This window comes from Pseudorasbora parva, chromosome 11 (assembly GCF_024679245.1).
Source record: "Pseudorasbora parva isolate DD20220531a chromosome 11, ASM2467924v1, whole genome shotgun sequence".
NCBI lineage: Eukaryota > Metazoa > Chordata > Actinopteri > Cypriniformes > Gobionidae > Pseudorasbora > Pseudorasbora parva.
Window position 1 is genome coordinate 44,032,720 of NC_090182.1, and position 27,922 is coordinate 44,060,641.

At 42.1% G+C, this 27,922-nt stretch overlaps 1 protein-coding gene across 1 annotated transcript; it reads left to right on the forward strand.

Annotated features, from left to right (window-relative positions):
* Positions 1-27,851, forward strand: LOC137093256 (uncharacterized). Its single transcript, XM_067458062.1, is given in 13 exon segments — positions 1-25; positions 4,834-5,011; positions 12,475-12,630; positions 13,802-13,830; positions 13,833-13,937; positions 16,776-16,933; positions 17,019-17,213; positions 20,373-20,462; positions 20,709-20,798; positions 21,900-22,022; positions 22,621-22,752; positions 27,387-27,503; positions 27,671-27,851. Coding segments are annotated over 13 exon segments (1,494 nt in total). The 5' UTR covers positions 1-15; the 3' UTR covers positions 27,782-27,851.
* Positions 27,852-27,922: the final 71 nt, after the last annotated feature.

Sequence of the window (27,922 nt, forward strand, 5' to 3'; positions counted from 1 at the left end):
TTTATTTCACTGATCATGGACCAAGGTAAGACAAATACCCATTAAACTTTTTCCCAATGCCAATATTTTGTCTTTTACACAAATATTGCTTATATGTGGTGATGAAATTATGATGGGGCATTTTAAACATGATCTCATCTTTGTTTCCAGCATTTCTCAGTTCGGTCTTACAGAGTAGAACTTTAAATCAAAGCTTTGACCCTGACATATGTTTTGGGGAATTTAACTGATACATTTTGCAAACTGGTAATTCACTCAGAAAAAAAGGTTCTCACAGGGATGGTACCCTTTTAAAAGGTCATAATATGTGACCATGTACCACAAAACCAGTCATAAGGCTCATTATTTTTTAAATTGAGATGTATGCATTATATGAACGCTAAATAAATGCGCTTTCCATTGATGTGTGGTTTATTAGGATATGAGCCCAGGTACAACTATTTGAAAATCTGGAATCTTTAGGGGGAGAAAAAAAGTCTAAATATTAAGAAATGTTTTTTTTTTGTTTTGTTTTGTTTTTTTTGTTAGTAATTTATATATCATGGAACATGATCTTTTACTTAATATAATGATTTTTGGGAAAAAAGAAAAATCTATAGTTTGTATTGTTGGCTATTGTCTCAAATACACCCTTGAGACTTAAGACTTGTTTTGTGGTCCAGGGTCTCATATGAGCCATTTAGATACTGATATGTACATTTTAGATAATATGGGTGGCTGAGTACAAACAATTATAATTTTTTTTGGTATGTGAATGCAATTAAATGTTACCTCGCAACCATGGAAACATAACATTCACGCCGAACGAGAGAGGTAGACATTGTGAGGTAAGCCAAATTTAAGCTTTGCGGTTTGTGATCTGGTCACCTGATTTTCCACAAATTTAACAATATACTCCATTTTATTCTACTGGACATGGAATCTCTTATTTATTTTCCCAAATCTTGAAACACGTAAATGAAATATCTCGTTCAGCATGAATGTTGTTTCCATGGCTGCGAGGTAACATTTGTTGCGAACCTATTATTTATTTTGTAAATAAAGCGTGTCATAATATTCACGTAAAACAGCATTCACATACAAAACATTTTTTTTGTTTGGCCGACCACCAGTGCTTCCAAAAAAAAGCTGGTGGTAAAAAAACTGCCAGTATCACAGCCTTAATCACAGGAGTTCCTTCAGTAGTATCAGCAGCTATCACGTTTCTCTGGAGCTCATTTACCCTCCTCCATCCCCAGCTCCTCCTCTTGTCAGTCAGGATTTGGTATTCTAATTCCCCCTGAATCAGACTAAATTCAGAATTATTCCGACATTAATGATATATAAAATACATTATGTTGGTTCTTTTCTGTTTACCCTAAGGGGGCATCGTTGCTCTCCCTGCTCTTATCCATGCTAGGCTGTATGGATGCGCAGGGAGTTCTTGCCAAGAACAGAACCATACCGCCAATCCAAACTGTATGCTGATTTTCAATCATCTTTGAAGATAGTGGTACTGGCAGAAATTAAAATTCTGTCATCATTTAGTTAGGCTTAAGTTGTTCCAAACCTGTATGAATTTCTTTCTTGTGCTGAACACAAAGAGAGATATTTGGAAGAATGTTTGTAAGCAAATCTCCGCAGCCATTGACTAGCATAGTGGGGGAAAATATGATAGTCAATGGCTGATCTGCTTGGTTACGTCGATGCCTGCTTGGCATCGTGCCCTTCGATCTCGATTTTTCTGGCCAAAAAACAGTCTATCTTTAGATATTTTCTTCCAGCACTTCAGCGACTGCTATCAGTGGAACTTTGTTCTCCTTGCGGTGAGGTGCCATGTAATTTTGTTGCTGTATTCCACCGTGCACTCACATCATTGTGAGTGATGACCCACACAGTAAGTGCGTCAAATGCATGGGTTGCTCTCACGAATACGAGGCAGTGCAGGGCTTTTCTAAATGTAGATGTTGTGACAATCTCCTTCTCAAAAACCGCAAGCCGGGAGCGGAGGGTTTTGAGAAGGAGATTGTCACAACATCTACATTTCATTTCATTTTCCCCGTAACGCTCCGGAGGCCGCCGAGGCCACTCTCGAATCCACAACCTGGGAACCTGAACTGAACCGGATGTGGAGCCTGAGGATTTGGAGAACGAGCAGACGGGCCTCCCTTTTTTCTCCCTCTTCCCCCCAAGCTTGCGCGCAGTGTTTAGCCAATAGACTTAGCCCATGATTTCATATGTCCTAGAAGCGAGGAAGATGGTTTCTTTTGGGCTAGATGACATAGTTTTCAATGCAGCGTCTGGCTCCGAGAAATTCGGGCCCTTTTCTACTGATGATGCTCCCCCGCCTAGCGTTCAGGAAGCGTGGCGTTCTGTGGCCTACTCTGAGCTTGTCGACGGGCTTTCACTCGCTATGGAAAAGCTTGTGATGGACTGGCCTGATGAACTCTGTGAGTTACAGTCGCCTAAACTCGACGAGAGATTTTGAGTGGTCCTAGTTCCAAACCAGTGTGGAGGAAGCTCCCCTTTGTCAGTGATCTGCATAATGAGATCTCCAGATCCTGGAAGCAGCCATTTTCTGCCCGTTTAACTAACGCGGCAGCCGCTGACTTCACCAACCTCCTTGGTTTTGTGGAGCAGGGCTATTCCAGCATTCCTGTAGTTGAAGACTCACTGGCTTCTCATCTCTCTCCTTCCTCTGCTGCTTCTTTGAAGTCTTGTCCTCTTCTTCCTTCAAAACCATGCAGGACCACTTCCGCCATTATTTAGAAAATCTTATGTTGCAGCTGGTCAAGCGGGCATGGCCCTCCATACTCCAAGGTCCAATGGCCATTCTCCAAGTTTACCAAGCTGACGTTCTGAAGGAGATGGACAAGGATGCGGGCATAATGCCGGAAGCCATCAAAGAGCTTTGTAGAGACACTGATTTAGCTTTAAGATCCACCAAATAAAGCGTGCCGTGAGACGTTCTATGGCTGGCGCGGTGGCTGCAGAGCGCCACCTGTGGCTTACCCTCAGAAATCCTTGACAGAGTGAAGGTATTCCTCTTAGACGACCCTATTTCCCAGGTAGTGGATAAGTTCAGAGTTGCCAAGTCCCAGTCAGCCACTTTTAAGCAGTTCATGCTTAGGAGGGCTAGGGAGTCCCCTTACCCGCCCCCTTCTCTACCTAGAGAGCGTCCTTCACTTAAGAGGGATTTCTCCAGTAAAAGGAGCGATCAGGGTCATCCCCCACCTACCTAGGTTTGGGAAGCCCGCGGACGCCCACTCCCTCGCCAGCACCCATATGCATATGCGCCTGGAGCTGAAGTGGTCGGGCAACCAACCCCTGCACCGGCTCCTTCGAGTCGTTCCTGACTCCCAGCGCAGAAAAAGGAGAGCCAGACCCGATGTCCGAGGTTGGGACAGACTGCGCAAGTGTTTCTGCCTGCCTCCCACCCACTCTCTTTACCCAGCTCGTCCACATTTACCGCCCAGCGCGTCTCGATGGACAGAGCTGGTTCAACTTCGACAACCTTTGGCTCTGGCAGTAGTAGACGCTTCTGGCTCTCTCCCCGCACGTTCAATGGACTTGTCACTATCTACCTGCGTAAATGGAGACACAATTAGTTTTCTCCAGGAACCAGCAGGCTGTACTTTCTCTTCTCAAAGCGTGGCGTCGCCCACTTTGCATCAGGACGGCGAGGGCTTTCCTGTGCGATCAACAACTCCCCCCCCTGAGGACCAGTTGGACACACTTACTCAGGTATGGCCACTGCGCCACACCACTCCGTTTCCTTTGTCTCATTTCTATCAAGAGTTGAAACATCTGCCAGGAGTATCACCCTGGATCCTCCGTACAGTCCAGTCGGGCTACACGCTTAAGTTCTGTCACAATTAAGCTCTCAGGAGCCCAATTGGCAGGATCGGCTCTTTGCTTACTAAGGGTGTCACACGGCTCTTCGCGTGCTCTGTCAGTATGGGGCGACCCTCTTTTTCTCCAGAAAGGTGCCATTTGTCATCGCCAGATGATCACGATAGATGACTCTTTCACCGGTTTTCACCAAATTTCCCATAGGCTATTTCTATGTCTTATGAGGTGCGTGGATTACCTTTATCTCTGGATATTCGAGCACACTCTACTAGAGTTGTGGCTTTCTCTCAAGCACTTTTTAGAGGGGCTCTTATGAAGGACATTTGTGTGACGGCAGGTTGGTCCTCTCTGCACACTTTTGTCAGGTTCTATAGTCTAGACCTTGATATCGCTCCGGGTTTGCATGTCCTGTCTGCCTAATCCGGCTATTCAGGTTTGGCCGCCGCAGGCTTACTGAAACGTCAAGATCTGAGAATTTCCCTTTGGGGACAAAAAAAAGAAAAAAGCTTGGCTTATGAGGTGCGTGGGTCACTTTCACCTCTTGGCGTTCAAGCACACTCTACCTGAGCTCTGGCTTCAGTTCCCTGCCAGGCTCCTCGTGCTGCCCACAGGGCTCCCTTTTCGGCAGAGAAATATGAGGAGCGGATGACGACGTAAGAGCATCCGGGCGGCGCCTGCGCCATCAGCAGATGAATTGGCATGATTCTATAAGGGCTTCAGACATTTGGCACACCCAGAGGGGGTCCCACTTGCATAAGCTACGCAGCATCTTGTTCCCTTTTCAGAGAACATAGGTTACATTAGTAACCGGAGACGTTTCCTTTCCTTTACAGGTTTTACATTTAAAACTTATGTTATACAATATTGACTCTAAATTTACTACAAATATTTATCAAAGATCTACAGAATTGCTATAGTATTACTATAGTCCGTATTTGTATAAGCATGAATTGAAAATCTATAGAAAAATTCTAAGCATCCTTACCTGGTTTGCCTCCGTAGAAACCGAGAGGAAAATGATGCAGGAGTTCTGGAAGGAACATTCCAAGTTGGCAACAGTCGAGGTGATGATGTTGGATACAAATGCACAGGAACTGACCCAACACGACCTGCCGGAGATCCTCTCCCTGCTCCCCTGTCTGTCTGGTACTGATGTACTGGAACTTGGTGCTGGAATTGGGTCAGTGACCATTAGACCACTGATATTTGGGCAAACCATATGAGCATGCCCAGGTCACCCTGAAATAAAAAGCAAAGAAAAAAATATGTTTTGTATAAAAAAAAAAAAAATGAAACCTGTTTTAGTATTGTAACATTATTTTCATGTTTTCCCCAATCTCTAATTTCCGGATGTTTTAATTGTTTATTTTTTTCTTCACTGAATGAGTGAAATTATAGAAAAAGAAAAAAAAATACTTTTGTAAAAAGTACATTGCTAAAAAAAATACTTTGCTACTTATACTTTACATTTACATTATATCAAAGATGTATCAATATGGGAAATTGTACTTAATGGTCATACAAAATTTACAGGGTAACGTTCCTAAAAAAGGAATTCAAGATTATGATTATGATATCTTAATACGTCTTTGATATCATGTAACAACCTGATCTCACAGAATTCCGTGAAATGAACACGGACCCTTAACTCAAAAATATGTGGTAGTTTCACGGAATCGCCAAAAATTCTGTGATGGGTCGACGGAAATGATGCCTAGGTAAGACAATGACACGCAGCATCAGTGGTCAACACAGGGATACCCTGTTCCAACACCTTATATTTGTCAGTTTGATTCAGTCAACATCATTTTATTTACTTTTCTTTTCTTTTTATTCAGACACGTTTTGAACACTTAACATTCCCTAAACCTACCCATTTGTGTATTATAAAAACAGGATATAGCAGGCAGATACACAGATATGGCAGGCACAATTTAATTTATTCAGAAACTACAAATATTCCAAGTGTTCCGAGGTCAAACGATTGATTTCTGTGAAGAAAATCCTCAAAAGCGATCAGTAACGTCGAGTCCATCCGCCGAATATTAATACATTTCAAATATTGCCGCCGGAAGAAACGTCACATCAGCTTTCACAGCATTGGGTGTTGAATGTCGCGTGACCAATTGCGTCATTACGTCAGCTTTGATTGTAAAATGCCATTGGCTCTTGTGTGTCTCGTGACCAATCGCATCATGCTGAAGAATCGTTTGTATCATTTGAATGAGAAATATGAATGAGTGCGTGTGTGTGTGGAGCGCGATCATCATTTCAACGATGAAAACATCTGTTGATCAACTCTGTTCTTCACATGAAGATATCATATGACTTCATAAGACTTGGAATGCAGCATGAGTAAATATTTCTATACTGTTTTTGGTTCGTTTTTGCAATAAATAACTGTGACTGTCGTCTACTTGTTATTTCAAAAAATTCTGTGAGATCATGTTGCGTGTAAATATAAAGTATAAGTAGCAAAATATTTTTTTAGCAATGTACTTTTTACAAAAGTTTTGTTACTTGTTTTTTTCTTCTTCTATCATTTCACTCATTCAACTCATATTGAGATGTATGACATGTTCTTGACCAGTTTAATAATATATATATATAATTTGAAACCAAAATAGGCTCTTAAATTTCCATCTTTTTCTCCATCTGATTTTGTTATTTTGAGGTCATCATGATTTTTTTATTTTTATCAAATCAAATCATCTTTATTTATATAGCGCTTTTGATGAGTCCAGTTTCGAAGCAGCTTCACAGTGGTAACAGGAAGATAATGCAACAGAATTTGATTTGGCTGTACAGCTGCTCTGGGGAAAACGGTGACATTATCAGCTCATTTCAATTATCATTTAGTCTCAATGCAGGCAGATTGGTTATATAGTTGAAGTTTAAGGCCCTGTCCACACGAAGCCAGCGCTTTCCCAATCCGATCTTTTTTTTTCCTCATTTCAAGAAATATCTGCGTCCACACGAGATTAAAAAACGGACTAAAAACGATGTAGTTTGCATGCCAGGCCAGTGTGTGGCGCTGTAATTCTGCCACAGAAATACACTAAAAATGGAGAAGAAGAGTTGTGGCTAGGCAGGGGTATAGCAGTGGTAGGAGGTGATGCAAAATCTCACAATAAAATAACAATAAATACATTTGCTACTTAACAGATGTATTTTATTAATGCCTACACCTACCCCAACCCAAAACATACCCTTACAGGTATGCAGATACGTTAATCAAATCACGCGATATTGATGTGCGCATGCCCAGAGCCCGTAGTTGTATCCCTTACCTCTTTCACCGTGCTGGACGTAGTGTGATGACATCACGTTTCAGAAAATATACGGATTCACTGTACACACGAAGACGGAAGATGATCGTTTTCAGATTTATTCGCTTTGGGACCCGGTTTCGAAAAATATCGGATGCATGCTTCTAAAACGCCGGATCCGTGTGGACGAAACGCTGATACGGTAAAAAATGTATACGTATACAGCTAAACGCGTCTCCGTGTGGACGGGGCCTAAGTGTCCCTAACTGAGCAAGCCAAAAGCCAAAGGCAACGGTGTCAAGGAACCAAAACTCCTTTAGGGCCAGAATGGAGACGAAAAACACCTTGGAAGAAACTAGCCTCAGTCGGGGTGCCAGTTCTCCTCTGGCAGACGAACAAACAGTGTATGATAATGATTCTAGCAACATTACAGGTCATATTAGGTAAATAGATATTTGTAAGATTATTCAAAAGATTGGAGTTGTCATGCCAGAGACGGGTTTATTGAGGATGTCGTGTCGATGCAGCATTCACAAGGGGAGTTTAATTAACACGCTCTTAGCAGACACTTTAGGGATGCTTTGGTCATGTCCAGGCGCAGATTCACCCTCTGATCTGGATAGGGCCCGGATCTGGCTGACTGCAGTAAACCTCGGGATAAACAGAGAGACTAACATTAGTGTACGTATATGCCACTCTTCTTATGATGCAACATGTACATCAGGTGTTATGGGAAGTGTCCCCCTGTTCCGGCTGACCTAGTTAATGCAGACTAACAATCATTTAACTGATTTGAATAACAGAAATTGATATTGTTCAATGTGAATGCCATAGTAAAGAGATGTGTTTTTAGCCTAGATTTAAACTGACAGAGTGTGTCTGATTCCCGAACAATGGCTAGGAAGACTGCTCCAAAGTTTAGGTGCTAAATAGGAAAAGGATCGACCGCCTGCAGTTGATTATCAACTGGCCAGAGTTTTGACAATGCAATAGATGTGATGGAGTATAATGTGTTGAGAGCTTGCTTATGTACTGGGGAGCTCCACCGGGAGCTATGGTAATAAGCAAGATTTTAAAATGTATATGATGTTTAATAGGGAGCCAGTGCAGTGTTGACAGAACCGGCTACTAATATGATCATACTTCCTGTTTCTTGTAAGAACTCGGGCTGCTGTGTTTTGGACCAGCTGGAGTTTGTTTATTAAGCGAGCAGGGCAACCACCCAGTAGAGCATTACAATAATCTAGCCTTGAGCTCATGAACACATTAACTAACTGTTCATAATTTTGCATCGAAAACATGTGCTGTAATTTAGATATATTTTTAAGATGGTAGAATGCAGTGTTACAGATGCTAGAAACGTGGCTTTCAAATGAAAGATTGGTATCAAAGAGCACACCCAGGTTCCTCACTGACGACGAGGGCTTGACAGAGCAGTCATCAAGTGTTTGACAGTATTCTAGGTTACTACTCGTGGAGCTTTTTGCCAATGCAGTTCCACTAATGCCAACATAATTTTCGAGTCTATTCAAAAGAATGTTGTGGTCGATATTATCGAATGCAGCGCTAAGATCGAGTAACTCTAATAGAGAGATACAACCAGGATCAGATGATATGAGTAAATCATTTGTAACTCTGATGAGAGCAATCTCAGTACTCTGATACGGTCTAAATCCTGACTGGAAATCCTCATGTATACCATTTCTTTCTAAAAAGGAGCATAATTGTGAAGCCTTTTCTTGTATTTTTTGACAGTCAGATTGGCCTGTAATTGGCTAATTCTGTGGGATCAAATTGCGTTTTTTTAATAAGTGGTTTAAAATTAACCAACTTAAATGTTTTCAGAACATATCCTAGTGACAAAGAATAATTAATGATATTAAGCAGAGGATCTATGTCCCCTGAAAGCATTGCTTTTAATAGCCTAGTCGGTATCAAGCATACATGTTGTTGATGTTGATGATTAAATGAGTTAAGCCAATTCTTTCTCTCCTGTAGCAGTGAATGAGTGTAATTTTTCCTCAGTGACACTAAAATGCTCTGTCTGACATAAGAAGTTTATAAAGTCAGAAGTAAAGAAGTTCATAAAGTCATTTACAAACATCAGAAGTTGAAGCTTTATTTTTTGGCTAATTTAGCCACTGTATCTAATACATTTCTACAGTTGTGTTTGTTTGTCAGCCCTTAGCGGGTCATATGTGTATTCCTAAGTCCTCCCTACGGGTAGGCATTATGGTGCATATCTTCACCTGGAATATGCCTCCCAGTGTACCTTGGCAACTCCTGTGATAAGTGGGAGGCCTTCGGCTGTACTAATCTTGCGCCAGGGCTCTCACACTTACACAGGGTACTGGAAGACAGCCAAGTGGCGTGATTATATTGGGACCCCCATTCGTCAGTCAATGGTGTTACTCGGAGTGACTGAACGAAAGGGAACGTCTCGGTTACGTATGTAACCCTTGTTCCCTGAGGAGGGAACAGAGACATAACGTCCCTCTGCCACATCCACTGTACCGCTGGAACGGGAGTTCAGCTTGGCTCCTCAGCAGGTAAAACATAATGCGATCATGCCAGCTACTTCTTTATATACCCACATGGGTAGGCGGAATTACGCATGCAAATCTCGAATGCCCATGGCATTGGCACTGCCATTGGGCGTTTTCTAGATCTCAAAGATGATAGGCTTATAAGCGAAACCCCCATTCGTCAGTCACTGATGTTACGTCTCTGTTCCCTCCTCAGGGAATGAGGGTTACATACGTAACCGAGACGTTTCTGTTGCAACATCGAGTTCCTCAAGACCAGTGGTCGGCAACTGGCGGCCCGCGGGCCAAAAGTGGAACACCAGGAATAATATCTGGCCCGCCCCCGCGCCAGCATCTGGCGGATTGTTTTAATAGCGGCTGGTTCTAAAACATATCTGTCAGTGTAATGGGGGCGAGCTAATGAGAACTGTGCAGGTAAACTCCCGTCATTTCAAGAGATGCTCGCTTCGTCTTAGTGTCCAGTGGAAAAATATGCAGCATTTAGCCTCATCGTTAGAGCATCAGACTCCCGTGCGGAAAGTCCTGAGTTCATTCCCCACTCAGAATGGGAAGTGCGAACCTAGGTATATCAACATACACTTATCAATTTTGTCTTTAGTGATCTTGTGATAAATGCACAGATGTCTTCCCATTCTTCTTTGTATGCCCTATTTACGTTGTTAGCTTTCCTCTTTAGACACTTAGATAGTGCTATCTTAAATGTTAACATCACTCTGCACTCGATGTAATAATAATCGTTTACCTCCAGCATGCAAACAATTAAAAAAAATGCAGTTTAGTACGTGAGGATGCCAAGGAATAATTCTGAGCGTAAAAGTATGCTACATAACATCAAATAATTATCACAATAAATAGGTTCCATGTGTAACAAGCAAATTAAAATACATGTATTATTCACAATATGGAAAGTGGAAATAATAAAGCATAGTTTGTTAAGAGCATGACTCAAGTGATCTAAAGTATGATTATGGCGATGATGTCCTTAAATTCCAATCCCAATGTGTCTTTTTCATTGTTTACCTGGATATTAAAATCCCCAACAAATAGTACTTTATCTGCAACCAGTACTAACTCTGATAGAAAATCAGCAAATTCTTTGATAAAGTCAGCATTGTGCCCTGGTGGCCTGTATACAGTAGCCAACACAAATGTCAAACGGGATTTGTCATTTAGACTACATAGCGTTACATAAAGCACCAAAACTTCAAAGGAATTATATTTTAAATAATACTGAAGATATTATTATAAATTACAGCAAAACCTTTCTTTTCATTTAAAAGAAATTTGTCACATAGTATACACTGAAATAATTGGTGTAAACACATTTTTCACAAAAACAATTACTAGTAAAAATAAAATAAAAAATTTGACAGTTTTCTTGTAAAATATCTTATAAAAATCACGTTTACAATGTACAATTATACACTCGCCTAAATGATTATTAGGAACACCTGTTCAATTTCTCATTAATGCAATGATCTAATCAACCAATCACATGGCATTTGCTTCAATGCATTTAGGGGTGTGGTCCTGGTCAAGACAATCTCCTGAACCCCAAACTGAATGTCAGAATGGGAAAGAAAGGTGATTTAAGCCATTTTGATTGTGGCATGGTTGTTGGTGCCAGACGGGCCAGTGTGAGTATTTCACAATCTGCTCAGTTACTGGGATTTTCACACACAACCGTTTCTAGGGTTTACAAAGAATGGTGTGAGAAGGGAAAAACATCCAGTATGCGGCAGTCCTGTGGGCGAAAATGCCTTGTTGATGCTCGAGGTCAGAGGAGAATGGGCCGACTGATTCAAGCTGATAGAAGAGCAACTTTGACTGAAATAACCACTCGTTACAACTGAGGTATGCAGCAAAGCATTTGTGAAGCCACAACACACACAACCTTGAGGCAGATGGGCTACAACAGCAGAAGACCCCACCGGGTACCACTCATCTCCACTACAAATAGGAAAAAGAGGCTACAATTTACACAAGCTCACCAAAATTGGACAGTTGAAGACTGGAAAAATGTGGCCTGATCTGATGAGTCTCGATTTCTGTTGAGACATTCAGATGGTAGAGTCAGAATTTGGCATGAACAGAATGAGAACATGGATCCATCATGCCTTGTTACCACTGTGTAGGCTGGTGGTGGTGGTGTAATGGTGTGGGGGATGTTTTCTTGGCACACTTTAGGGCCCTTAGTGCCAATTGGGCATTGTATAAATGCCACGGCCTACCTGAGCATTGTTTCTGACCATGTCCATCCCTTTATGACCACCATGTACTCATCCTCTGATGGCTACTTCCAGCAGGATAATGCACCATGTCACAAAGCTCAAATCATTTCCAATTGGTTTATGGAACATGACAATGAGTTCACTGAACTAAAATGGCCCCCACAGTCACCAGATCTCAACCCAATAGAGCATCTTTGGGATTTGGTGGAACGGGAGCTTCGTGCCCTGGATGTGCATTCCACAAATCTCCATCAACTGCAAGATGCTATCCTATCAATATGGGCCAACATTTCTAGAGAATGCTTTCAGCACCTTCTTGAATCAATGCCACATAAAAATAAGGCAGTTCTGAAGGCAAAAGGGGGTCAAACACAGTATTAGTATGGTGTTCCTAATAATCCTTAGGTGAGTGTATGTGGCAATACAATTTGATGTGCTAGTGAATATACAGAGATTCTCATAGTGAAATGAGTGATGGAAATCTGATGAAAATCGAATCAAATTTAAACCTTGTGGTCAAATCCTGTGGTGATGAGTACTGAGCTTTTAAGCACGCTTTATTTTCTCCATTGTTATCGTGACCTTTACTCTTTTCAGTCGGTACACACGTCACCTCATTGGCAAGGCGCGTCATGTGACCGCTGTGGACTTCATGGAGAAGTTTGTGGAAAAGAACAGAGAGGAAAACAGTCACCTGGGCAACGCTGAGTTCATCCAAGCTGACGTCACAAAGCTGGACTTCCCTGAACACAGGTGAGAGGAAAAAACATGAATATATTCGGCACTCTAAAAATGTTATATAAACAAATGCTATTGAATAAAATATAATAAGAGAATACATAATATTCTTTATTAAAAATCCTTCAACATGATGTATGATTTGTTCAAACCTGTCTGAAATTGATAGACTTTGAAAGTCAATTTTGAGAAAAATCAAGTTAAAGTTTTCTGAAGGTTCCGAAACAAAATCACCTTAAAATCCCGGGTAATAACACCAAATTTGGCTTACACCAAGTCAACAACAAATATCTATACGAAAATATATATATTCCACTTTATTTTCCATTATATAAAACCGAAACCAAATAAAATATAAAGCCAAGTAAAACCGGAAACTAAGGGTAACCCAGATATGACGTAATTGACAGACGTCCCTGTCCCTTGGTTAAAATAGCAATTTTCTCACAATTTACAAATAGTTGGAAACATTTGGGATATTGTAAGAATAAACATTAAACACTAACCATGTCAATATCAACATGCAATATTGTTGACCAAAAAGAATTTTTAAGTTCATATTTGACCAAAATCTTTATGTTTTATTTAATAAAACAAAACAGGAGGAAAAAAATGAGAGACCGCTTGCTGCAAACCACTCACAACAGTTTGAGTCATCGGATCAATCAGAGCAGAGTAGCTCTCAAAAAAGGAGGAGTTTAGAGAGAAAACTGCGAAGACTCAAATGTATATTAAGAGAAAATTAAAGGTTTTTTTTGGATGCATGTAAACCTGAGACTCCAAAACAACATTAGGAACCTTAATAGCATAATATTGGCATTTTAATTACAGTCTCATTCTAAAAAAGATTGATTGGGAATTTATTTATTTTTAAATGCCCCTGAGGAGTCGTCAATGTTTTTGTCAAATTTCCTGGAAGAAAATGATAGTGAATGAATAGTAAATATTTAAAAATAAATTATACGCCATACATACTATATGAGCGCAAGGGTAAATGGCATGCATTATACTGTAGGTCAATTCTAATTTCAAAAACATCCCATCTCATCTGATTGCTTCATATCTCTCTCTCTCTCTCTCTCTCTCTCTCTCTCTCTCTCTCTCTCTCTCTCTCACACACACACACACACACACACACACACACACACACACACACACACACACACACACATTCTTTCTGTTTCAGTTTTGACCTGATCTTCTCTAATTGGCTGTTGAGTATCTGAGTGATCAGGAGCTGATGTCATTGGCTGAGAAGTTTCTCAGGTGGCTCCGCCCAGGTGGCTTCCTATTCTTCAGGGAGTCCTGCTTTTACCAAGCAGGTTAGAGAAACAATGTCCTGTAGTTTGACCCTGTATGGCAATGTAAAATTTCTTATTTTTCACAAATGATATTGTAATCTTCTCTGATTGGTGACAAAATAATGTGATATTACTCTAACTCTATATTCATGGAACCGTCTCGGTTACGTCTGTAACCTTAGTTCCCGGAATGGGAACGGGACGCTGCGTCACCGCTCTGGGAATGCCTCTGCGTGATTGCGTGAAGCACGTATGTAATCAGTCCAATGGAGAGACGGAACGTCATAGCCGGAACGGCAAACACATGCCCCCAGCTTCTGAAAAGGCCTGAAACAAGCCGCTAGAGGGCATGCGGGGAGTATGGCCCGGTGACACAGCGTCTCGTTCCCATACCGGGAACTAAGGTTACAGACGTAACCGAGACGTTCCCGTTCAAGGAACTCGAGCTGCGTCACTGCTCTGGGAACGAGAATACCCATGTCCCCATACGAGCCGGGTGCCCGCCTGTTGAATTGTCTAAGGGGCGAGCACCCGAGCCCTAGGAGTAGAATTTATGTCTAGTTCGTAGAACCTTACAAAAGTATGAGGCGAAGACCACCCTTCCGCATCACATACATCTTGCAGGGAGGCCCCTGCCAAGAGAGCCTAAGAGGCCGCCATACTCCGGGTAGAATGGGCCCGCACAGCCAAAGGAGAAGGCTGTCCGACCGCCACATAAGATGGCCTAGACCACCCACTTGCTCATCCTCTGCTTTGACACCGGACCCGTGGCACACACACCAGTGGCCTGTAGCACACAAACAGTTGTTCAGACTTCCTCCACAGGGCAGCTCTGTGGACATATGTATCAAGAGCCCGAACCCGGCAAAGCAGATTAAGTGTTTCCTGGTCTGACGTCACAAACGGAGGAGGATAAAAGGCCTGGAGCACAATAGGTCTCATAGGATTTGAAGGAACCTTAGGAATATAGCCCGGCCTCAGATGGAGGAAGGCCTTAGCCATTCCGGGCGCAAATTCCAAGCACGATGGTGCCACAGAGAGGGCTTGAAGATCTCCTATTCTCTTCAAGGAGGAAATAGCCAGAAGAAAAATAGTTTTGAGGGTAAGGAAACGCTCAGAAACTGAATCCAAGGACTCAAAGGGAGCCCCTGAAAGGCCTTGCAGGACAACAGCCAAGTCCCAGGCCGGCACCCTGGTGCATACTGCAGGTCTTAACCTCAACATCCCACGGAGGAAATGGGTTACCAGCGGGTGTCGCCCCAAAGACAACCCACCCAAAGGAGAGTGGTAGGCTGCTAAGGCCGCCACATACACCTTCAAAGTGGAGGGAGCTAGCCCGGAGGAGAATCTCTAGTGCAGGAACTCCAGCACCACGCTCGCAGGGCAGTTAACTGGGTCCCACAGGCGATCTCTGCACCATAAGGTGAAGAGTCTCCACTTTAAAGCGTAAAGTTTCCTCGTGGAGGGAGCTCTGGAGTATAGAATGGTCTCAACAACCTCGGTTGAGAGACCAACAGTTATGAACTGGGCCCCCTCAGAGGCCAAGCCCACAGTTTCCACAGCTCTGGGCGAGGGTGCAGAACGGCCCGCCCGCCTGAGAGAGAAGGTCCCTCCGGAGCAGAATCTCCAGTGAAGAGCCATCGAGGAGAGACACTATGTCAGAAAACCAGGCTCGGGCCGGCCAAAACGGGGCTACTAGAAGTAGACGAACCCCGTCCCGGCGCACCCTCTCTAGAACTCCCGGAAGCAGAGCAATCGGGGGGAAAGGGTACAGGAGCAGCCTCGACCACTCCTGCACCATGGCATCCAGTCCGAGAGGAGATGGCTGCACTAAGGAGAACCACAGATGGCAGTGCGTATTCTCCCGAGTAGCGAACAGGTCGACTTGCACCCTGCCGAACTCTTCTCATAGGAGCTCCATGGGACACCTCGGTGTGGTGTCTCCATTCCCTGGGCCTCGGCCCCTGCCTCGACAGGATGTCTGCTTCCACATTCAGGCACCCCGGGATGTAAACTGCCCTCAGCGAGCACAGTTTGACCCTGTGAGGGCACCGAGGGCCGTCGGTTAACGTATAATGAGGTAAGCACCGCCTGCCCCCGGAGGCGACCACCCTCACTGTCCTGACCACACAGGCATCAGGACTTTTTCGACGCAGCCTTCTTCGAGATAATGACTGTCCTCAGATCAGTCCTGAGATATGTCGGCCTGAGAGGCCCCCCTTCTGCAGGGGTGTGCAGGTGGAGACGCTCTGCTTTTGCTGCGCTCGATGGGAGGGCTAAATATGCCCGGAGCGAAATAGGATCGGAGCTCATGCACTATATCAGCCCCGATCTCATCACTTTCCCTCAGGTCCTTCAGCAGGTCAGCCTGGTATGCCTGCATAATAGCCATTGTATGCAGACATTCTACAGTGTAGCTGCAAGGTAAATAAGACTATAATAAGCTGGTGCTGGGTTGACAAAATAATTCATGACTTTTCTGGCTACAAGTTAAGAGACTTGTATCACTTCTATCTCACCACTGGATTGCGCCATTTCATCACTGTCACACATTTGGAGTATTTGCCTTTTGACCAGTCAGAAAATGCCTGTCGGAGACTGATTGTAAGGTTAAATTATTTCTGTGACAAATGGTTAAAAAAAAGTAAGAGGTCTTTATGCTGTCAGTCGAAAAGAAAAGTAATTTCAGAGACAGAACAAGTTATTGCTTTTTGATGAAGGTTTATGAGGATGAAAATATTATTTAATTGGAATAGCATGCATTATGAATCACGCTGTATTGCTTTTATTGTTGGTTTTAGTATATTTTTAGAAGTGTATTTCAACAGGTTTAAATGTTTGCCTTTTTGACCTCCACAGGTGACATCAAGCGAGATTTTGACCCCACCCACTACAGAAGTCCTGCTCACTATAACCATCTGATGACATCCGTGCAGCTGGACGAATCAGAAAAGTCAGAAAAGAAATGCTACAGCTTTGACATGGTGCTCAATAAAACAGTCCAGACCTATGTGAAGGTAAACCAGTCAGTCACTAAACTGTTCAAGACATGAACTCTGTATAAAAATAACTAAAAAGAAACTTGTCCTTGTTTTGTTTCAGATGAAGAAGAACCAGAACCAGTTGTGTTGGCTCATGCAGAAAGCCTGTCGTGACGAAGTGGATCAACATCAGGGCGGTTTTTCCACATTTCAGCAGTTCCTGGATAACCAGCAGTACACCCAAAGAAGAATATTACGTTACGAGAAGATGTTCGGCTCTGGATACGTCAGCACAGGCGGACTCAGTACAACTAAGGTCAGGGGTGCAGAATACGCACATTGGCCCTCATTTATCAATCTTGCGTAGAAACTGGTGTATATGTTGGCGTAAGATTATGCTTACACTCCTCTCATCGCCTGATTTATGAAGCTGTGCGCACCTCTGCAATCCAGGTGTACGCAATACTTGCCCTTGATAAATGTGGCGGCTGAAAACGATCGTCATTAGAGTAACACGCCCCTATATATTCAAGTCTCCGCCTCCCCCACGCCCTCATTTTACGCCATGGACAAACAGAAGACGGCAAAGAAGCGAAACTTCTCCGACGTGGAGATCGGGCGCGCTCAATCATCTCACTAATCCACTAGTCAGGGAACTGATTAGGACATAAGTCAATGGGCTGACTCCCTGATCAGTGCTCTGACTACTGAACTAGTGAGATGATTGAGACGCGCCCATCGAGATCACCAGGGAAGTGGAAAAAAAAAACGAAATTGTTTTATTTGGGAGTTTAAAAAGTGGAATTAAAGGCACCTACAAAAACACAATATGGACACAAATAACGAGTACTGTTAATAGTGTGGGGGTTGAGAAGCGCACTCCAGCAGTTTAAAGCTGTTTGGATGATACATTACCATCACTGCATTATTTTACAGCACGTTTTGAAAAAATTAGCATTTAATTTCGTATCACGGCACATGTATTGGGTATTGGGAGCGTGCCGTACGCCAACGTCCATATTGATAAATCTCAAAGTCACCGTGGGTTTGGGTGTACGCAAGGTGTACGCTGGAAATTTGGTGTATGCACTTTTGATAAATGAGGGCCATTATACGTTGTCAAACGAGTCGTGTAAGGTTTAAACACAATAACACAATATTTTTGATTGGTCTCATCCGAATCATCCAAAGTCTCATCTGCTTTCCAAGCCTTCATTTATTTTATTAAAAATACTCACATACATACACACACACACACACACACACACACACACACACACACACACACACAAAACAGTAGGCCTAATATTTTGAAATATTATTAAATTATAAAATAACAGTTTTCTATTGTAATATATAGCTAAAATGTAATTTATTCCTGATCAAAGATAAATTTATGATCATTACTTCAGTGTCACATGATCCTTCAGAAATCATTCTAAGATGATGATTTAATGCTCAACAAACATTTATGATTATTATCAATGTTGAAAACTGTTGTGTAAAATATTTTTTCAGGATTTCATTTTTTAACAAATAGTGTGAATGAATCAATAATTGACTCACATACAATACGATCACTTGTCGCCACCTTCTGGAAACTATATAACTTTTGGAAAGAGTGGATCTTTAACAACTGAAACGTTCATATGCACTCTAAGCCCTTTTTTAACGATCTGCAGGGTCTGAAGCTCATGGAGCAGGTGCACTTAGGGCGTGTCCGAAATAGATTAATGACTTCCAATGAGGTGGACGAGGCCATTTTTTATTGCTGTGGAATAGTAGGCTGGAGTGCCGTCGATCATGCATTGCTGATGAAACGCTGTTATTTTCATCTGGATTGTAGGTCCACTTTGTTCAGCCTTCCTACTGACGGGGGAGTTAGGGATCAATGCATAAAATTTTAATCTTGCTCTCTGTGCTGCACATTTTACGGAGGAAAGCTTTGCTGTAATAGTTTGTATTGTTAATTGTACGTTGTAGCAAGGAAGTAAACAAATGACAACGCTGTTTGGCTCTGCGTTTGTTAACCCTTTGACACGTACGATCACATTCTATGCTGGTCCCTGCAGTGTCGGCAGATCACATATGTGGTTAGAACGTTCAGTGATCAACTGCCAAATTCAAAAATGTAAATCTAGTTTTAGCGCGTTGATCTGGCGCTAAGTGAGAGACTGACTGAGCTCAGTGTCTTTTAATGTTTGTTTTAGGTTTCATACACTTCAAATTACATTACACAATCACAAAAATGTCGCATATAGCAGAAGTGGATGATCTTCGGTTGTAAATCCAGCATGCCCCATCTCTGTCAGTGTTTAAATATATAACGGCGCCCAGACTCCCACAGCCCGTGATAACTTTACCAATCAACTAACACAATAATTTTTTACCCTCACGTAATGTCACATAAGGTGAATTCAGGGAGATTGGGGCACTTTTCCCAAGTCATCTCAATGCCAAAAAGTGTCCCAATCATCTTGAATTCACCCTATATCAGGAGAAGTGGATCTTGTTGTAAATCCAGCAGGCCCCATCTCCATCAGTATTCTTATATAATGGCGGCGCGGACGCCCACAGTCCGTGATAACTTTACCGATCAACTAACAATACCATTTTCGACCCTGTTCCCTCACGTAATGTCACACAACATATATCTGGTGAAGTGGATGATCTTGTGTTGTAAATCCAGCAGGCTTCGACTCCCTGTCAGTTTTGAAAACATGTAATGTCGGCGCCCCACCCACAGCTCTTGATAACTACCAGATCTACAAACACATGAGCTAGGCAGTTAGCGAATCAGAACACAGCTGGGCCAGCTAATAAATCTGAGCCCATTGCGTATTTTTGAGAAACCGGCTTTATAGAACCCGGAAACCATCAGACCGTTTTTACAAGGAGGGACAGAGCAGTGTAGAATAAAGGTAAAATATATGAAAAATTATGCAATGTCAGAAACAAGAGACCAAGGAGAGAGCTCAGAAGCACAGTATTACAATTAACAAGACTTCACCACAAATGACAGAGTGAACGTGGTTTATATAGGCTGAGATAATGAGGTAAATGAGACACAGGTGTAAACAATGAGTGCGGGCAAAGGATTATGGGTAATGTAGTCTTTGATGGAATGAGTCTGGGGTGCCCTCTGGTGGTAATCAGGCGCACTTTCACTGGTGAATTGTGACAATGCTCCTGAACGCACCTGGTTTTCAGACCAGATGCCTATGGGTGAAAAGATACGCCAGTGCATTTGCTATTTAAACGTGTAGCTGGACGTGAAAATGAGAACTGTGCCAGGCTGAAACTAACATAAAACAATGGATGAGGGATAGGTCATTAATACTAGAACATCTAACTATTTTTATATCAGTGGAGATCTACTGCTCTCTGCATTCTCAGTGTTATCTCACTATTGAGTGAATAATTAAAGGTTTGTTTTCTGTTGGTCTCTTTAATATATTAATCTGTAACCCATCAGGAGTTTGTTGACATGCTGAACTTGACCGCAAAACAGAAGGTTCTAGATGTTGGCTGTGGGATTGGAGGTGGAGATTTCTACATGGCCAAGGTGAGCCAAAGGTTGACATATAATGGGTTTATGTGTTGCCACAGAACGTGTTTCATGCTCTTTAAGTCCACTTTACTCAGGACCTTTAAACTTTCTAGAGACATAAATGTGATCAAACATAAATTCAGTTGAATATATTATTTTACAGGTGTTGGCTTACAATCTGACTACTTGCATATGATCATTCACAGCTGTTATTTCTGATTACCGGGACATGATTAATTACTAACTCTGTTTTAATGACAGACCTTTGGAGTGGAGGTTCTGGGGATGGACCTGTCCTCAAACATGGTGGAGATCGCCATGGAGAGAGCCGTCAAAGAGAAAATCCCATTAGTAAGTTGAGTTTTTTAGCTAATACATAGCAACAGTTTGGCAGCCACCCATAACACTTAGCAACCAAATAACAAAGGCAAAAAAAAAACCTAGATCAGCTTCACAACTGTGTAGCGACACCCTGCCTGGCAACCACCCACAACACCCTAGAAACCACATAGCTAAGGCAAAAATACTCAAAACAGCTTCACTACTGCATAGTGACACCCTAGCAACCAGCCACAACAGTGCAAAAACCACATAGCAAAGGCACAAAAAAAAAAAAAAACAGAACAGAACAGCTTCACAACTGCATAGTTACACCCTGGCAACCACCCTCAACACCCTAGAAACCACATAGCAAAGGCAAAAAAATACTCAAAATAGCTTCAAAACTGCATAGTGACACCCTGGCAACCACCTACAACACCATAGAAACCACATAGCTAAGGCAAAAAATACTCAAAACAGCTTCTTAACTGCAAAGAAACACCCTGGCAACCACCCACAAATCCTTAAAACAATCTAGCAACTGCATAGCAACACTCTGGCAACCACCCAGATCATCCTAGCAAACCTCATAACAAATCACACACTACTCAAAACAGCTCCGCAACTGCATAGCAACCCCCTGGTAATCACATGGACAACTTAGTGACCTCATAGTAAAGGCAACAAACTACTCATAACAGCTTCACAACTGCATAGTGCCACCCTGGCAACCACCCATAACACCCTAACAACCACATAACCACAACCACATAGCCACCAGCCACAACACTATAGCAACCTAGCAACAGCACAGAAACACATTGGAAACCACCCATAACACAACAGCATCTAACTATAACAAAACAGAAACTGCTTAACAATGGTCTTGCAAACACCTAGAAACCCTTACCAAGCCCACAGTAACAGCACAACTAACTACAACTAGCAACCGCATAGCAACACCCTAGCATTATGGCAGCAGGTTTTTCCACATGAAATGTGAAACAAAATGTTTGTTTATTTATTTATTTGAAACATGTCCAGCTTTTGAGAATGAACTGCATTTTGGGACGGATTTGTGTGTCGTTCTGCACTTCCTGATAGCAGATTAACTTTGTACTTCCTCTGCAGGTGCAGTTTGAGGTGTCGGATGCCACAAAAAGAAGGTTTCCTGACGACACGTTTGATGTGGTTTACAGCAGAGACACGATTCTGCACATCAGGGAAAAACTTGATCTCTTCAGAAAATTTTACGTGAGTGTTCACACAGGTAAAGGGGGTTTGTGTGCATGTTTTCATGCCTGTGACTTTATATGTGGTAGAACTAGCATATATGTGTGTGTGCCTGCATAAGACTGTTGTGTGTTTGTATGAAACATACAAATGATTATATGTATGTGTAAATGTACTGTCAATCAGTAGCAGTGTGTGTGTGTGTTCCTTGTTAGCCAATACTTGTGAGGGTACAAATGTCCTCACTTACTGTATGTAGTCAAATATTATGACAACTGACTAGTGAGGACATTTGACTGGTCCTGGTCAATGGAAGTCTTTGCAATGTCCTCAATATAGTGAAACAAACCTTTTTTTCTTCAAAGAAGACTCAAATGAGATTATCCATTATGTATGGCTTATAAAAACAAGCCTTTGTGTTTGTATTGATCTATAGTGGATAGCCAAATGCAGTGACATACCAAATGAAGCTGACATGCAAAATCATTTTCAGGAAATAAAAGTATAGAGCAAACTGAATCAGCGTGGTCTGCCCTCTAATGGTCAAATCATGTATTGTCATAAGAGTGCATAACAGATTTTACTGTTGCTTTATCGTGTATATGCATGTGTTTTTGAGTTATGGCTGAAGCCGGGCGGTAAGCTGTTGATCAGCGACTATTGCTGTGGAGAGAAGCCCTGGTCTCCAGCGTTTCAGGATTACGTCAACCAGAGGGGATATATCCTCTACACACCTCAGAGATACGGACAGGTGGGACACGGGATACACAAGTACACCTAACAGACCTAATAATATCATAGTGTACTATTAAAGCTTGCTTTAGAGTGGATTTAGTATTGATGATATTGGTTAGTACACTGTAAAAGAAATTCAGGCCCCAATTGAAATGTTTCTAGTGACTGATCACATCTAAATTTTTCAGTTGGCCGAATTTTATTTCTGTAAATGAAATTATAACGTCGCACCCCTGTTTTTATAGCATAAAATAACTAACTAAAACTAAACTTATTTAAAGAACGAACTCTTGAACTAACATCATTGTGATTAAAACATGACAGAAACCATCTTTGGAAAAAAAATCTATTTTAAGTGCAATTTGATTGTTTAGTTTGTCTCATGTCCCATTACATTACATGAAGAGTGTGGGGTTTATGATCTATACTGCATCCAGCCACCTGGGGGCGATCGAGACGCTTTGGCTTCTCTTCAGGACTCATGTGGAGCAGTTGTTGTACACACATAAAATAAACACTTAGCAGTTTTGAATGATGTCCTACCCTGCGTCTCAATCAGCTCCCTAGTTCACTAGTCAGGGCACTGATCAGGACATAAGTCAATGGGCTGACTCCCTGATCAGTGCCCTGACAACTGAACTAGGGAGCTGATTGAGACGCACCCCTACTCTTATCTGTTTGACAAAAATTATAGCATATTTTATGATTCCAGTGTTTGACGCGTGCCAGTGCCTCACAAGCGCACAACTTATTCCAGCATTGCAAACTTGACAGCCTGTTCATTATCAAAATAAAACAGACAACCACACTACAACCAAATTATTGTAGAACCAACTTGCATTACAAATGTTTCAAGGATCCTTGTTCATCATCAAAAGTGCTGAGCTGAATATTTGTGTCATCTTGTAATTTAAATGAGAATAAAGTCAAATGGTCCACTGTATAAGTATTCTTATACAATATAATAATAATTCTTCACTGGTCTATAGCTTCCTTATTAGCACGCCTGTCTCCCATGCCAGAGACGCCATTTTGAATCCAGTTCGGAATGGGATTGGACCCTGGTCAGAGAAACAAGGGGTGGTACAGTTATTTATTCAAAACTTAAAAGGTCTATATTCAGTGTGAATAAGAGACTATTAACATAGCAACTTAATAATATAATATTAACACAATAAAAATCATGTTTCTCTGTATCAACTGCGATAACATAGCAAGACCTTTTTAAACACTAATTTGAACTGCTGAACTATTTTATTTATTTGAAATTAAATAAGTGAATTTCTAACGCTAACACTAAATAAACATAACTAATAGCTACATTGGAACCACTTTATATTAGGTGGCCTTAACTACTATGTACTAACATTGTAATTAATCTTTTGATACAATGCACTTATTGTGTACATACATGTTCTTACATTGTACTTACATTTTAAAAATACCTGCAGGTAATTACGTCTGAAATTAATTTCTGTAGTTACATTTGTAATTACACAGTTGGCACTTCCCTTACACCTAACTCTACCGTTAAACTTACTCACACCACCACACCTGTCCCTAACTCTACCCTTAAACTGACCCACACCACCACACCTGTCCCTAACTCTACCCTTAAACTGACCCACACCACCACACCTGACCTTAACTCTACCCTTAAACTGACCCACACCACCACACCTGACCCTAACTCTACCCTTAAACTGACCCACACCACCACACCTGACCCTAACTCTACCCTTAAACTGACCCACACCACCACACCTGTCCCTAACTCTACCCTTAAACTGACCCACACCACCACACCTGTCCCTAACTCTACCCTTAAACTGACCCACACCACCACACCTGACCTTAACTCTACCCTTAAACTGACCCACACCACCACACCTGACCCTAACTCTACCCTTAAACTGACCCACACCACCACACCTGACCCTAACTCTACCCTTAAACTGACCCACACCACCACACCTGTCCCTAACTCTACCCTTAAACTGACCCACACCACCACACCTGTCCCTAACTCTACCCTTAAACTGACCCACACCACCACACCTGTCCCTAACTCTACCCTTAAACTGACCCACACCACCACACCTGACCCTAACTCTACCCTTAAACTGACCCACACCACCACACCTGTCCCTAACTCTACCCTTAAACTGACCCACACCACCACACCTGTCCCTAACTCTACCCTTAAACTGACCCACACCACCACACCTGTCCCTAACTCTACCCTTAAACTGACCCACACCACCACACCTGACCCTAACTCTACCCTTAAACTGACCCACACCACCACACCTGACCCTAACTCTACCCTTAAACTGACCCACACCACCACACCTGACCCTAACTCTACCCTTAAACTGACCCACACCACCACACCTGTCCCTAACTCTACCCTTAAACTGACCCACACCACCACACCTGTCCCTAACTCTACCCTTAAACTGACCCACACCACCACACCTGTCCCTAACTCTACCCTTAAACTGACCCACACCACCACACCTGACCCTAACTCTACCCTTAAACTGACCCACACCACCACACCTGACCTTAACTCTACCCTTAAACTGACCCACACCACCACACCTGTCCCTAACTCTATCCCTTTCCCACCTCAATATTAGCAAAAGTGTTTTGCAGTACAATTTGAACACAGTAAGTACATTGTACTTATTTTTTATGTAAGTATATAGTACTTAAGGCCGCCTAATATAAAGTGGGGCCACTACATTAAAATGTAACCTTCAAATATTTTCAAATAAGCAAACATTGCTTTAAAAACGTCAAGTCAATGATAAAATGAAGAACAAATAATACATTTTTGTTCCGTCCATTTCTATGGTTTTCACACCAATCTCAATTTTGGGAACAAAACAAAAAAATGAAATGAAAATTTTGTGCAATCACTCCCATATTCATTCATTATTGTCACTCCTAAAACTGCAATATTAGTAGCATGAAAAACACAGCTTTTAGCCTATTGAAATAGTACTTGGGATACACACTATATACTCAAAAGTTTTGGGACACCTGTCTTTACATGCACATGAACTTAAATGACATCCCATTTTTAATCCGTAGGTTTTAATATTTAATAAATCATCCCAAAGGTGTTCTATCGGGTCGTCATGTTGGTACAGGAAGGGACCATCCCCAAATGGTTCCCACAAAGTTGGGACCATGAAAATGTCCAAAATGATTGGTTTGCTGAAGCATTGAGTGTTCCTTTCACTGGAACTAAGGAGCCAAGCCCAACCCCTGAAAAACAACACCACACCATAATCCCCCCTCCACCAAACTTTACACTTGGCACAATGCAGTCAGGCATCGTTCTTCCGTCTGTGTTGTCTCCTGGCAACCATCAAACCCAGACTTGTCCATGGGATTGCCAGACAGAGAAGCGTGATTGGTCGCTCTAGAGAACACGTCTCACTGCTCTAGAGTCCAATGGCGGCTGCTTTACTCCACTGCATCCCACGCTTTGCATTGCTCTTGGTGATGTAAGGCTTGGATGAGCTGCTCGGCCATGGAAACCCATTCATGAAGCTCTCTACACACTGTTCTTGAGCTCATCTGAAGGACACAGAAGTTTGGAGGTCTGTAGCTATTAAGTTGGCGACTTCTGCGCATTGTGACCCTCAGCATGCACTGACCCCAATCTGTGATTTTACGTGGCCTACCACTTCATGGCTGAGTTTCTGTTGTTCCCAATTGCTTCCACTTTGTTATAACACCACTAGCAGTTGAGTGTGGGATATTACATTCTATCACGGAGGGGTGTCACAATACTTTTGTCAATAAAGTGTACATATACTACAGAAACCTTGCAAAGTGCACTCTCATCAGTACTAAACTCTTGCAAAAACTCTTGTTTTAAGGACTACAAATCTCTTTTTTTGGTTAAAATGAAAGGATTTGCGAATGTTCAGCAGAACTCTGAGTGCGCCCTTAAAGAAAACTCTGGCATCTTGAAACTCTGATCTGCCGATACAATCATGTGCTCAACAGACATCTCTGTGATTGGTTACAGCGCGGAAAAAAGAAAGATTGTAAACAGAGACCATTTGAATGCAGCCGTGTATCTGTGTGTATCGAATTAAGCCTTTGTACTTAGTAAAACCGCTACTGCAGAAAGAAAAGAAAGTAGCCAGAAGCTTTCTGCCCTCCTGCAGCTTTCTTTCATTTTTCTCTCCGCTCTTTTATTTATTTATTTATTTTTTAATTAGACTTCATGTTTTGTAACAAGAGGATCTTTTCACACCACAAGCTGAATTTAATTGACATCGCTGGACTACAAGACATAACCATTTTTCCTTTTGATAGGAGAATCGCTAACATGGGAGGGCACAAGCTGGGCAAATACAGAACATATATAATTTTTATGGGTGGAAAATTGAGACTTGCAAATTGTTATTACTACTGATATTATATCATCATAACTATGTAATGTTATAATGTTAATATTGTGGATTATCTTGGTAGGGCTCCCCCTGTTAGCCTACTCTGTTCCACTATTACCCCCTGTCCGACTCACCTGACTGTACGTGCCAAGTAAAGTTGGCACAGGAACAAAAAGCTTGTTTATTCACTTTGACCATGATAATATTGAGTGTGTTTGTGTGTGTTTTTCAGTTCCTGAGCGAGCTGGGATTCAATAATGTACGTGCAGAGGACAGGACAGATCAATTTATTCAGGTCATAAAGTCTGAACTGCAGAGAGCCGAGGAGATGAAAGAGGAGTTTATACAGGTAAACACACACACACACACACACACACACACACAACCTCACATTGGCATGCACACTGGAAATATTTAGTTTCCCATTTCACCCCCTTTTTATGTGTATATTATTGGAAATGGCTTCAAAAATTGTTGTGCACGCATGCTGATAAAGCTCGTGTGATCGCTCCACAGGAGTTCTCTAAGGAAGACTATGATGCCATCATAAACGAATGGACAGAAAAACTGCAGCGCTGTGAGACTGGAGACCAACGCTGGGGGCTTTTCTATGCCACCAAACAATGAGCAAGAGGAGGAATCCAACTAATGACCAAATCAGAATTACTATTTTCAGATTAAACCCATTTTTACACAACAGTGTTGCAACATTTGACTATTTTCAGAGCCGTAAGACCAACATATTCTTATGCAGCATAAGCGAATAAA